Source organism: Camelus ferus, chromosome 3, assembly GCF_009834535.1.
Source record: "Camelus ferus isolate YT-003-E chromosome 3, BCGSAC_Cfer_1.0, whole genome shotgun sequence".
Classification (NCBI taxonomy): Eukaryota; Metazoa; Chordata; class Mammalia; order Artiodactyla; family Camelidae; genus Camelus; species Camelus ferus.
This window is the reverse complement of record NC_045698.1, coordinates 96,803,256-96,817,163: the sequence shown is the minus strand read 5'-3', so window position 1 is coordinate 96,817,163 and position 13,908 is coordinate 96,803,256. Positions and strand designations below refer to the sequence as shown.

At 35.3% G+C, this 13,908-nt stretch overlaps 1 protein-coding gene across 1 annotated transcript in view; it reads right to left on the bottom strand.

The window, feature by feature from the left end:
• Window positions 1-13,908, bottom strand: part of CTNNA1 (catenin alpha 1) — a 154,203-nt gene that overhangs the window by 122,847 nt on the left and 17,448 nt on the right. Inside the window, exons 2-3 of the mRNA XM_032476845.1 lie at window positions 7,951-8,057; window positions 6,399-6,594 (exon numbers count right to left, since the gene is read on the bottom strand). Of these exons, the coding sequence (XP_032332736.1) occupies window positions 6,399-6,594; window positions 7,951-8,055 (301 nt within the window). The 5' untranslated portion in view covers window positions 8,056-8,057. The remainder of the gene's footprint in view (window positions 1-6,398; window positions 6,595-7,950; window positions 8,058-13,908) is intronic.

Here is a 13,908-nt window from a genome sequence, read left to right as displayed (position 1 = left end):
AAAAGGCCCATCTCAAAAGGCCATATATTGTACAGCCAAAGATATCACCATTTATGTATGGGGAAACAAATCTACCTATATTTATATACATAGATATATAGAGTGCTATATATATATACACACACACATACATACACACACACACAGTTTTACATAAAGTAAATCCTGTTATACATACTTTTCTAGAAATTGTTTCACTTGACATTAAGTAATGAATATCTTTCCATGTCAATAAAAATAATTCAACATAAAAAAGTCATATATTGTATGATTCCATTTATACAATATTATTGAAATGACAGGATTTGAAATGACAGATTACTTGCCAGGGGTTAGGTATGATGGGGAATGTTAGAAATATGGGTATGAATATAAAGACATGGCATGAGGGAGAGCTTTGTGATGATGGACTTGACTGGAGAGGTGGCTACACAAATCTACACAGGTGATAAAACCAGAGAATTATATACACATATTGTGCCAATGTCAATTTCCTGGCGTTGATATTGTACTACAGTTCCATAAAATGTAACCACTGGGGGAAACTGAGCAAAGGGTGCACTGGACTACTCTGTACTATCTTTGCAACTCCCTGTGAATCAAAATTAAAAGTTAAGAAAAACAAAATAACCCGTTAGTTGACTTTTATTAGTATAAATAAACATGGGGAAAAAAATATTGTAATGGAATTTTTTTTAACTTGACAGAAAATTGCATAGCAGAATCTTAACAGCTCTAAGCTGAGGAGAGTATGCTAATTTTAGGTAATTCACTCGGAATTTTTAGTAGCACACACTGCCTCAATACATACCCTAAATGTTTCAAGTCTCAGAAAAAAAAAATTTCACATACTAGATCCCTTAGTTTTATCTATAAAGAACATCAGGAAAAAAAAAAAAAAAAAAACAACCACCACCAGCCATTTACACAGGCCAAGCTGTCAGTAAACCTACAAGACACCTAGCCAATCCTCCCTTTCCATGGTCTAATACAGCAGTCCTTTCTGTGACAGCACCATCTCATCGCCCACTACCCTGATGATCTCTAGACTGTTGGTCCTGCCTCCAGGCTCTCCCCTAACCCCTGTAATTCTTCCTTCACACACCTGACACTAATCTCTCCAAAACACCACTCTTTTTCTTATTCTGTGTTGCCCAGATGGCAGAACTCCTTAAAACAGGAAGAAAGTGAAGGAGACATATTTCAGTTTAATTTCAGAAAAAAAAAAAAAAACTTTAAAAATAAACCCAAAGTAATGCTGGGAAAAGCTGAAAAGTGCAAGGATACATAAATGGGCACCTCAGACTCTTGGGGCCTTCTTCTCCCTCATTCACCTGGAAATGACCACGAGCTATGAGGAAGAAGTTGCTGATGCAGTGGCAAGTCTCTGATTTTGGCCTCTGAGATCTAACTGAACTGTAACTAATAGATTAAAAAACCCTGTTCTAGTAGAAACTATTCCTCATCACTCCACTTTCAACTTCCCATCACTGGTCCTCCTTTTTCAACGTCTCTCCCCTTTTCAAACAAGTCTCGTTTAGGCCTTCCCATTTCTGTCCCTCAAATGTACCCTACCCAGCTAAGGGCTCTCTTTTTCTCATCAGAGCCGTACTCAAGGACAGGATTCATGAAATACATTTAGACAGTTTTCCAGGTATTGATAAAATATGTAAGTAATGACTGCTAATGGATATGAGATTTCTTTTGGGGGTAATGAAAATGTTCTGTAATTAAATAATGATGACAGCTGCACAATTCCGTGAATATACTAAAAACCATTGAATTATACACTTTAAAAGGATGAATTTTATATTATGTAAATTATACCTCAATTTTTTTTTAAAGTTAAGACTCTCCATTGGTACTCCTGTATTTACATTTAGCACTGAGAAGGAAAACACCTTAATTTTTGAGATGAGCCTTTTCTTGGAGAACACAGTCAATTATCTTCCTCAAACATCTAAGTGCCTATCAAGGACCAGGCACCATGACTGCTGCCACAGAGAACAGTCACTAGACCAGCAAAGAACCCACCTTGCTGGAGGCTAGAGAAGGGAAGACAATCAATTATTTAATTATCACTGTGATAAGAGCCAGGAAGAAAAAGTCTAAGGTAAGAATGATCTAACCAAAGTAGGCAATGTCGGGGTGGGTAGGGTCCCAAAAAGAGAAAAGAGCACATTTCTAAGAGGCACTTGTATGCCTCAGTCCATATAAGGTAGTTAACAACTAGTTAAGGTTGACTGGCAGTACAATGAAACCCCGAGATCAACAAGGGTTTCAATGCCATGCAATTGGTAATTGGCTCCCATCTACCACAGGAGACTCACCTGGTCTTAAGGCAAAGTGACCCTGCATTTATGTGAATGCTTTACCCACTGACAGTGTCAGATAAGCATTTAGTGTACTCACAGATGTTTGTGTTTATTATTCATGTAATCAGAGGCAAAAAAAAAAAAAGAAAATTAAGTTATGCTAAAAAACTGTATACATTAGTCTGTTATTAATTATGACTGCAAAGAAAGCACAGGGCTTATACAAACACAAAGATACAAAAGGTCTAATTTTTGGCTCAAAAGCATTATTAATAAGTACATAAATCAATACTTATTTGAAAACAGTAAGCTCATATCTTTAATAGGCTGGGAAAACCCTATATCAGAAGTACAGCAGGTCAAATCTGGGAAAACCCTGTATCAGAAGTATAGTGGGTCAAATCTGGCCAACCCCATGTTTTTATTGTTTTACTGGAATACAGCATGTCCATTTGTTTATATATTGTCTGTAGCTACTTTCCCAACCTAATACCTAATCCCTTTTGGGGGGGGGGGGCGGGGAAATGCCAACTTATACTAGACGAAAGTAGCCCACATTGATTCAGAACAAGAAAATCTTCTTATATATCCCTTAGCAATTAAGTGTTCCACTGGATAAGCACAGACTTCAAGTGCGAAGAATTCTAATTCATTAGTCAATCTGTTATGGAGCTCTAGATAAATCATAATTACTCTGCATTTTATATACCAGTAAAATTCAGAGCAATTAGGTCAGTTTTGTGTAAGTGCTCAGGACCACTGAAAGCAGGCCTGGGAAAAGTGTCTGTATCAATTATCTTTTCCTGCCCAACAAATCACCCCAAAAGTTGGCAGGTTAAAAATGACATTATCTCCCTAAGTTTTCTGTGGATCAGGAATTCAGGGTGGGTTGGGGCTGCCATCACCTGAAACTTGACTGAAGCTGGGGGATCTGCCTCCAAGGTGACTTATTCACATGTTTGATAAATAGGTGTAAGAGGTCTCAGTTCCTCACCACAGAACCTCCTGAGTGTCCTTCATAACACAGCAGCCAGCTTCCCCCAGAGAGAATAATTCACCAGGAAGAGACAGCATGATAGTACACTCTTTATAATTTTGCTTTAAAAGTAGATGATGTAACTTTCACACCACATTCTATTCTTTATAGAGCCAAGAGTCTCTTAAGTCCAACACACATTTAAGAGAATTAAGTTAGGCCCCACTTCTTACAGGGAGAAGTGTCCAAAATCTGCAGATAACATCACTTCAAGATTTCAAGCGATGAGTAAACAGCTTTAACAACAGAACCAACAAGGTTTGGTTGACTAAAGAATCTGTGCATAACCATTTTCTTATCATATATTTTGCTCTACTTATGATAGGAGAGAGGTTTCATCACCATTTCTTCACATGCTTCAAACAAAAAGCAACCCAACAGAAAAAAGCAAGGCACTTCAGCTTTTCACAATCTGATACAGTAATGATGGGAGACAGTTATGTTTTTGTTTAAGTTATAGGGTTTTTTTTCCCTGCAAGAAGCAGGTAAATTATGGGGAATAGATCACAGATAGATCATATATAATTGCAAAGCTGCACTAGGACAGGTAAGTACTTATGATTCAGAGCCACATAAAAGATTTTCTTGGATATAAACAAAAACAACAAGAAAACAAAAAGTTTAGATGATTCGCAATTTGGGGGGAGTGTATTATACCATGATTTGTATCACAGTAACTTCTGAAATAAGAAACATATATACAGATTTGTATCACAGTAACTTCTGAAATAAGAAACATATATAGTGAAAAACAGATACATGTAACATTAAACACATTTTGAAAATAAATGTCGTAGTCACTAGAATCAATGAACACTAGACCAAATTCACTCATTAATATTGTGAGTTTCATTCAGAGGAGACAAGAAAACTTGGAGAGCAAAACTTTCTCACAGAGGACAATGAAGTAATGGGCATCCTAATTTCCTCAACAGAAAGCTCAAAAATTATCCTGCATTGCACAATTAAACTGCTTTAAAATAAATTCATTCAAAACCCACTCTACTAGGTTGAATACTGTCCTCCCAAAATTCAAGTCCACCCAGAACCTATGATTGGCGTCTTTTCTGGATGTAGGGTCTTTGCAGATACAATCAAGTTTAAAAGGTCATAGTGACCCAGGAATCTTGCTCCTGGGCATATATCCAGAAGGAACCCTACTTCAGGATGACACCTGCACCCCAATGTTCATAGCAGCACTATTTACAATAGCCAAGACATGGAAACAGCCTAAATGTCCATCAACAGATGACCGGCTAAAGAAGATGTGGTATGTTTATACAATGGAATATTACTCAGCCATAAAAACGGACAACATAATGCCATTTGCAGCAACATGGATGCACCTGGAGAATGTCATTCTAAGTGAAGTAAGCCAGAAAGAGAAAGAAAAATACCATATGAGATCGCTCATATGTGGAATCTAAAAAAACAAAACAAAAAACAAAGCATAAATACAAAACAGAAATAGACTCACAGACATAGAATACAAACTTGTGGTTACCAAGGGAGCGGGGGGGTGGGAAGAGATAGACTGGGATTTCAAAATTGTAGAATAGATAAACAAGATTATACTGTATAGCACAGGGAAATATATACAAGATCTTATGGTAGCTCACAGAGAAAAAAATGTGACAATGAATATATATATGTTCATGTATAATTGAAAAATTGTGCTCTACACTGGAATTTGACACAACATTGTAAGATGATTATAAATCAATAAAAAATGTTAAAAAAAAAAAAAAAGGGTCATAGTGGATTAGGCTGGACCCTAATTCAATGACTGTTGTTCACGTAAGAGGGACTTTGCACACAGATGCAAGGAGAAAATAGCATGTGACAAAAAAAGGCAGAGACTGGAGTAGTATGTCTACAAGCCATGGAACACCAAGATTGCCAGCAACTGCCAGAAGCTATGAAAGAACATGGAAAAGATTTTTCATATGAGCCCCCAAGAATCAACCTGATGACACCTTGGTTTCAGCTATCTGGCCTCCAGAACTTCAAGAAAATAAGTTTCTGTTGTTCTAAGCAACCAAGTTTATAATAATTTTATTACGGCAATCCTAGAAAACTAATATATCCACTTAGCTAATATTATGAAATTTAAATAATCTCATCATTTGCAGTATTAAGAAATATTTACTCACAAATTCAAAACAACTGGAGACAGCATCTCCATTAAATGCACTGTCCTTTTTGGGTACTGTCATAGGAATGAATTTGACTTAAGACTCCAGTGGACTATGCACATTGCTGTCAGCCAACAGAGATCCACTCAGGTTCTCCCAAAGGCCAGTAAAGCAAATGCACAGAGTAGGGGGTCAGATCAATTTACCTGATGTCCAAAAACCTATGTCTTTGTTGAAGTCCTCCTGCTGGACCAGAATTTTAACACAAAACTATAGGTTTCAAGAAGTTAATCTTCCAGATTTAAAGACCTCTTATCATATATGTAGCATCATGGTGATGACAGTTTTTCTAATAGTAACTACTGATAAGCTGTATGTTACAATTTCACTTTTTATTATTTCTGAGTTTCCCAAAACATGATTCCTTTAAGCTCAGATTTAAATTATTTCAAACTCAAACCAGTGCAAATATGGATGACTGATTTAACATATGAGTCTGACAGAATGGAGTAGTTTCAAGGGTATTTTCATAATGGCTGGACATTTTTCCATTTTATCACCCCTATGTCTTCAGCATGAACTAAGAGATATTATATAGGATGAAAAGTAAACTTCTGCCCCATTTATTTCCTATCAAATTGTGTTACAACACTTCTAATACTCAACTATTACTTATAACACCAAAGAGAAATGGATTCAGATCTCTCAAAATAGATGTTCCGTTGTTAGTATCTCTTCTGATTGAAGCTTAAGCCAGTATAATTTAATACTTTCCCAATAACTGAATATTATGTTATCTGAACAACTGGTAAGCATATAAGAATAAAAATATTGACCACAAAAAGTCACCTTCAAGAATTTTCTAGAAAGGCCTGCCTCTCTCTATATATGTAAAAAGCAATATTGACCTACCTTGTTTTCGAACATCTTCTACAGCAGCCACAAGCTCCTCCTTGAGAAATTGACTCTCCTTCGCAATTTTATCCCCCTTCTCCAAGAAATTCTCAGTTGCTTGTTCAACAGATGCAGCCAAAACATGGGCCTTCTTAGAACGACCTCTCTTCTTATTAGACGGCCCCTTAGTATTGGTGTTTACCAGAGTTGTAACCTAAAAGTTTCATTTTTGAAAATTAAACTGCAGTCAATTAAAATAACAGAAAAACTAACATCTTTAAATATAGCAAGAATAAATTATTCATATCAAAATGAAACATCACATTATGAAATTCCACTAAGTGTTAATAACATACAACTCTCTCCATACTGAAAATATTCAAGAATGATACTCTAGTTTCCAAAATAATTTAGCTATCTCAATGTGTAAGGTAAGAAATATAATATTTTAGTTCCTCAAACATGATCATTAAGTTTTTAAGCCCCATTTTACAAATTAAAAACTGACAACAACCAAGTTACACATCTCTATAATGTGTCATCAAGAAGTTCAGAAAGAGGTTAACAATGAGCTTACTACCTTTGCCTGGAGGTTACATTTTTCAATGTTTTCAACCAGTGCAAAATGTTTTAGGAGAACTTGCTTCTGAAATCTTTTCACAGTTTATTCACACAAATCTCAGCAATTAATTAGGAAAGGCCCTCAGTAAAGAAACGAACAACTGCTCAAAGCAGCCTACCGTGATGGCGTTTAAGTCCCAGACATTAACCATTAATACTACCAGATGATCTGTAGGTTGAAGATAACTAAAGATTTGTGATTAGGGTAATTTGCCCCTCAAAAGACCTCCTGACCCCTCAAAAGAGCTGCAGTAGCTAGGCTCCAAGAAAGTAAATATTCCTGAGTCTTAGTACACACTCCTACTTATTTATAATACTAGATTATATTTATGAGCTGGAATGGAGTTTTTTTAAGAAGAAAGCACATGCCGCTACATCTCATTTTCTTACACACTCTCACACATACACACACACAAGTGTAAAATGTGCCAAAACACTGAAAGTGCATAGCTAGTTGCTAACGGTTAATAAAATGTTATCACATTGTGATATCTGTGCTAGTAACAGAACATTCCAAACCTACCTCCTCAAATTAAACGACCTGCTAATAGATCCTAGACAATCAAAGGTGTGTTAAGCAGAGTGAAGAGACTTAACAGTCAAGGCTCCATACCCCATCTTTCTTAGAAATAGCTTCCAAGCAAAGAGTGATACCAAAAAAACATCTACAAAGTGCAAACATTTGGAAAGTTGCACTACATACCACTGGCTCCTATTATGGCCAATAAGACTGAAAAAAATGGCAGCAACTATGTTTCTAAAGAGTTAAATGAATCCATGCATCAAAATTTAATTATTAGTGGAGCTAAACTGTCTAATTACTATCAGCCTAAACTCAACCACTCAAATGAAGGCTTTGAACTAAATAACCTTGCCCTGTGTTTGTTACCCAGGCCTATTGCTATGGAACCATGTTACAACAACTATGCATTTGTTTGTAGATTCTTACCTGGGTAACAAGAGGCTCCAACAGTCTTTCAACTGCCAAAGTCCTGATCTCTAAACTTTTGGGATCCCATTTGAAGTTTATGTTGCCTGCGTGGACAGCAGTCATTTCTGAAAGGAAACAAAAACCTCGTCAGGCAAATATCAAACACAAACATGCTAATACATAACAAATCTTCTCCTAGTTAAGGACGTTAATACTAGGAAAGTGACATTCACCACAAGATAAAAAATTCTTACTAGCCTACACATTAGGGACTAATAATTCTTACAACCGCTTATACTTAAGATTTTGAGTTTATAAACATTAGGGGTGTTACAAGAGGGCATTCCCAAGCACATTGAGCTTTTCCCTTTGGACTTCCCTAGAACCAAGAAACTGTCACCCCCAGTTTTTCCATACTGACTTAGAATCAGCACTGAAAAGGTAAAGTGAATGAAGGCTAATACAGAAGATCCTAGTTTTTCTTCCTCCACAACATTTATAGTACAATATTTCTAAAAGGTATACACTCCACTTCATTTTTTGATGGATTCTTAGGGAACATCTTGTCGTACTATATTGAAACATAATGCTTAAGGTCGGCTGCCTTCTGTACCTACAGCTATTATCACTGATAGCCAGAAGCAATTTCCAGTTGCACTTAGTCAAATATCACTGTATCAGTGTCAAGGTAAACTTCCATTAGACAGAGGCTGTAAGAGTAAGGGGAAAGACTTCAACCAAAATACCAAGCAGCTGGTGTTTGCTTCTATAAGTAGTGCCTTAAAGAAAAAAAAAAGAAAAACAGAAGTGTGTCGTTGAGGTAAACAGTAACATAAAATTTCCAGACAACAAACTGTTGATAGAAATATAAAACCTTTCTTTAAAGGGTACATTCTTATGAAGGAGAAATTCTACTTCTTGATTCTTATTCTAAAGGAGAAATTAAGGTATGTGTAAAAACTTGGATACAACGACATTCCCAACAGCACTGTACACAATTATTAAAAACTGTAAACTAAATTTCAAACAACAGATCACTGAATAAATCACATAACCAACCACACAATGGGATACTATGCTGCTCTTAAAAAACAATGTTGACAAAATTTAGAAAAAACACTAAACAGTGTTCTCACTGCCCATCTTTATTTCTACTAAATATTATTTCCTTCAGGGGAAAAAAAATGGGTGGGGCTTATTCCAGGTCTGATATATACTATTGTGCAGAAAGCAAGGAAAAGCACAGAGACTAACAAGATCATATCAAAAAGATACAAGAACCAAGGGCTCCAAGTTCAGTAAAGAAGAATAACTGATGACTGTAACTATGTATTAGACAGACAGATAGCCTATGACCATAGGGATCCTCACAAGAAAAGAAAGGGAGTAGGAAAGGAATTTCTTTACCATGAATGTAGAATAGAATTAGAAAATGACCATTTGTAAATACCAGTGTAATAACTGACTGAGGCAAGGATTACCCATGGACATTAACACCATTAGGTGACAGGTTATTTATTAGAAAACAGCATATTTGTAAGGTGCCAAAGTATCACCTGACAGGTTGGTTACTTACTAATTACAAGGGGGGCAGGCTAAACCTTTACAAGGCTGAGATCTAATGGTCACCCCCTTAAATAACTAAATTTAACATTTCTAATAATGAAGCTCTGATATTATATGCCTAATATGATGAAATATGAAGTGCTCTACACTCCCTAAAAAGTATTGATGGAAAAAACGTTTTAAATGTGTTTTTCATGAGCCTCGGTATTACTATAAACTGAGCAAAGTTAGTTGTGCAACAGCAAAGTTAAAATTAAATGTTTAACCTGAGTCTAATGAAGCCTCTGCATAGGGATTCTTAATCTTTCTCAATGCCATGGACCCCTTTAGCAGTCTACTACACCCTATCGACCAATGTTGTCCAACAGAAACAATACAAGCCACCTATATAATTATTTTCTAGTAGTTACGTTAAAAAAGTAAAGATAAACTGATGAAATTAATTTCAACAATATATTTTATTTAAAATAGTATATCCAAAATATTATTTCAATATGTAATCAGTATTTTTTTCTATTAGAGATGTTTTACATAAGTACTAAGCATTGAAAATCTGAGATGTGTTTTAAGGCTCATTTAAATTCAGAAAAGCCACATTTCAAGCACTCAATAGCCACATGTAGCTAATGGCTTCTATATTGATTGCACAGTGCAGCTATAGATCCTTTCTCAGAATGCTTTTTAAGATGCATGAATTATAATTCAAATAATTACAAATAAAACACGAATACTGAAAATTAGTTATCAAAGTACTTTACAAACAAATGTGCGATGCAGTTAATATACATGCTCTTTATTAACATACTAAATAACATGTCAAGAAGTCTGATAACTACTTCAAAGTAATAATGAACATTCACTTTTTTCAAGATATAATCACGGCATACATGAAAAGCACTGAGATTCCTACTGATGGAACAAAGTTACAGGTTCAGTTGAAAACTGGAGTTTGTTTTCTACATTAATAGAAGGAAACACTATATTCCTGTTAATAGTAACAAAGACAAAACTTTTCCAATCCAAATTCAGTGCAGGTTAAGAAACCCTAAACCTAGACTGAATTTCAAGTTTATATGATGTATAGAAGTTTATAGGGGATACAGAGAGAACAGGTTAAGTAACACCATGAGGAAACAGACAAATCCAGAATGTAAGGCATTCTACAGGACAATGTGGCCTTAACTTTTCAAAAAGCAGGCAGCTGGTGGGGGTGGGGGTATTCTAGACTAAAAGACTAAGGAGACAAAAGAAACTAATGCAATACATGTACCTTGTTTGGATCCTGGTTTGAAACAAACAACTATTAAGAGATCTGTAGGAAAACTGGCAAAATTTTAATACTAAATATTAGATGATATTATGGAATTACTGCTCAGTTTCACAGGTGTGATAATGAAAATGTGGCTATGTAGAAAAATGACTACTTTTAGGAGACACATGGTGAAATATTCAGGGGTGAAATGTCAAGATGACCGCAACTTTCAAATTTAGCAAAAGTACAAACACATAAACAGAGAGATCAAGGAATTATGAAAAAAAACTCATAACTGTTAAACCTAGATCAAGGACATATGTATGGGTGAGTGTATATCTGAAATTTCTCATTTTAAGAATGGGAGAAATGTTGTAGAGGTTTATGAGAAAACGTTAAAAAAAATACTACTGAATATGGAAAGGGGATTTCTAAAACAATATGAAGTATAACTGCAGGAGCATATATAAATGAAAATATTAACAACAATATTACCTTTAAGAGTTAGGGATGAGTGGTAATGTTCTTTTTTTTTAACTATATTTTCTGATATTATAAAATTATAAAAATAACTTTCTAAATACCTGTGTAATAAAAAAGTAGAATCTTTATTTTACAAACTATAAGGACAATATAATCAAAAGGCATGCTTGATCATCACTTAACCGCTCTAAACTTGTTCCCTCATTTATAAAATAAGATTATCATTTACTTAAAAGAAAAAAAAAAAAAAGACTATCATTACCTTTAGAGAGCTTCTGTGAAGATTAAACAAACTATGATCCACTGAATAAGTTCTATGCTAATATGAATAAAAGAGAAGGAAAATTTCTTCTCTAATAGAAAATCAACTAATAAATATAGAAGGAATAGCATTTAGAAAAGTCACCATTTAGGAAATATCATAATAATATTCAGGCAAGAATTATGAAAGAATGCTAAAGCAAGTAGGTGAAAATTTACTAAGAAACTGAGTATTTACATAGTTTCACAGTAACTCCCAACAGATTATTTATTGATTACAAAGAGGAGGAATACAGTAACTCTCCAGTGGAGAAACCTGACAAACAACACCTTAACCATGTAAAGAAAATTAACATCCCCAATAATGGGACAAATGAACATCATGTATCTCCTGATAAAAAGCACTGAGAAGGATACAACATCATTTTCTGTGGTATTTCCTGTCAAAATTACATTAACCTCAATCTTGTCATGAGGAAACATCAGACAAACTCAAAGTGAGGGATACTCTACAAAATAATCAGCTATAGTCTTCAAAAATGTCAAGGTAGAAAAAAACAAAAATAGCCTGAGAAATTCTTCCAGATTAAAGGAGGCTAACAGACATGAAAACTAAATACAGGCATTTTGGATTGAAATTGTACTAGAAGAAAAATACTGATAAAATTTGATTAAGGATTCTGAAGTAAATAATAAACAGTATTGTATCAATGTTAAATTTTCAAATTCTCATTATTATATTATAGTTATGTCCTTGTTCTAAGTAACAGAAAAGATGTCTGTAAGTTACTCTCATATGGTTCAGAAAATGTATTAAATATATGTATACATACAGAGAAGAATGGAAAGTGGAATGGAAAGTAAGAGGAGGGGAAAAGAAAAGAGAGGGAGGAGAGAGACAAGGAAGAGGGAAACTGAAAGGAAGAATGAGGAATAGGAAGGGAGAAGGCATGGAGAGAGGGAAGGGCAGGAGGAGAGAAGATAAGGGAGGAGGAGGGGAAAGAGGAGAAGGGAGGAGGAGGGAAAGGGAGCATAGAAGAAATGTGGGTAGTATAGCTGAGAATTTTTTTTAATTTTATTTCATTTTAATTAATGTTTAATAGCTACTAAGGACTATTTTATCAGATAGCATAGTTCTAGATTCTCTATAGAAAACATCATCAAACACATAAATTCTATATTAGAATAATGACCAGGACAAGGTAGAACTGCACATGTCTGTACTATCCCACTCCTGACAACTTTAATATAAAAATACCTGTTTGTATCCTCTCCCATAAAGGCATGCTTGAGGCACAAATAGGTAGGCCCCTTTAGATACTGCTGAAAATTAGTGCAGACATCAACTAACATCTCACCAAGACTAAGCATCAAAAAATTCTAGAATCAATGAAGATGGGATGCCAAAAGGAATTTGGACCTGTTTAATCTGTCAACTCAGAATGCCAGTTTCCAGGGAATTTGTTTCACCACAAGTGGGCAAATTTGCTCTCTACATTCATATTATGAACAGCCTATACTTTGGTTTTTCAAAGGTTATTTGTCCACTAAACTGATCAACCCAAGTCAGTCAACCTTAGGAGATGGGAGTGCTAGATTGCTGAAGGGCTGACAACAGCTCCAGCAAATGTCATCAAATGTCACAGATAAGACACTTCAGAAGGAATGATTTGTCCCATGGATACTGCATTCCTGTATCCTAGCATTCCACTGCCACTGCATCAACACAATACAGAAAAGCTTTCAAAGGTTACACAGGGAGGGAGTCAAGAGATAACTTAGGTGAAGCCAGCTCCAACTAGTCATGTGGTCATGTTTGGGTTTTAATTATTAAACAAGTATAACATATGACAATTCACTTTCCCAAAGAAAGAAACTCTTCCTTTTTTTTTTTTCTTCCTTGAAATAAAAAGCTTTCTTAAAAGGAGCTCAGAGAAAAGCTGTTAGCTCAATCCTTGTCTGGGGAAAGAAACTCATCTGAGGACTTAATGGCTTTTGAAAACCAGAAAATCAAGGTCCAAACAGCATACATATGCACTCTTATATTGTTTTAGAATCTACAACTTGTGCCCAGTTTCTTCATAAGTAAAACTGGGGCCAGGATGAGAGTCCTGAGCTGAAAGACAAGTCTGAAGCCACAGGGAAGTTGTAATGGAGGACCCTATGGGGCCTTCTGGAACAGACTCCCCTACCTCCCCCAGTGTTGTCACCTTGACTCTTGTCTGTAGAAAAACCTTAGCCAAAGAATAAATTTAATCAGAGAAATGAAAAAATAGATAAGCAAAGAAAAGCAGTCAAACAGGGCAAAATAGTAATAGTTTAGTTATTAAATAAAGTCAAGGATCCTTAGTTCCTCCTCAAAGGCTATAGATAATATTCTGAGCCATATCCTTTGAGCTGCTTTATAGACACTA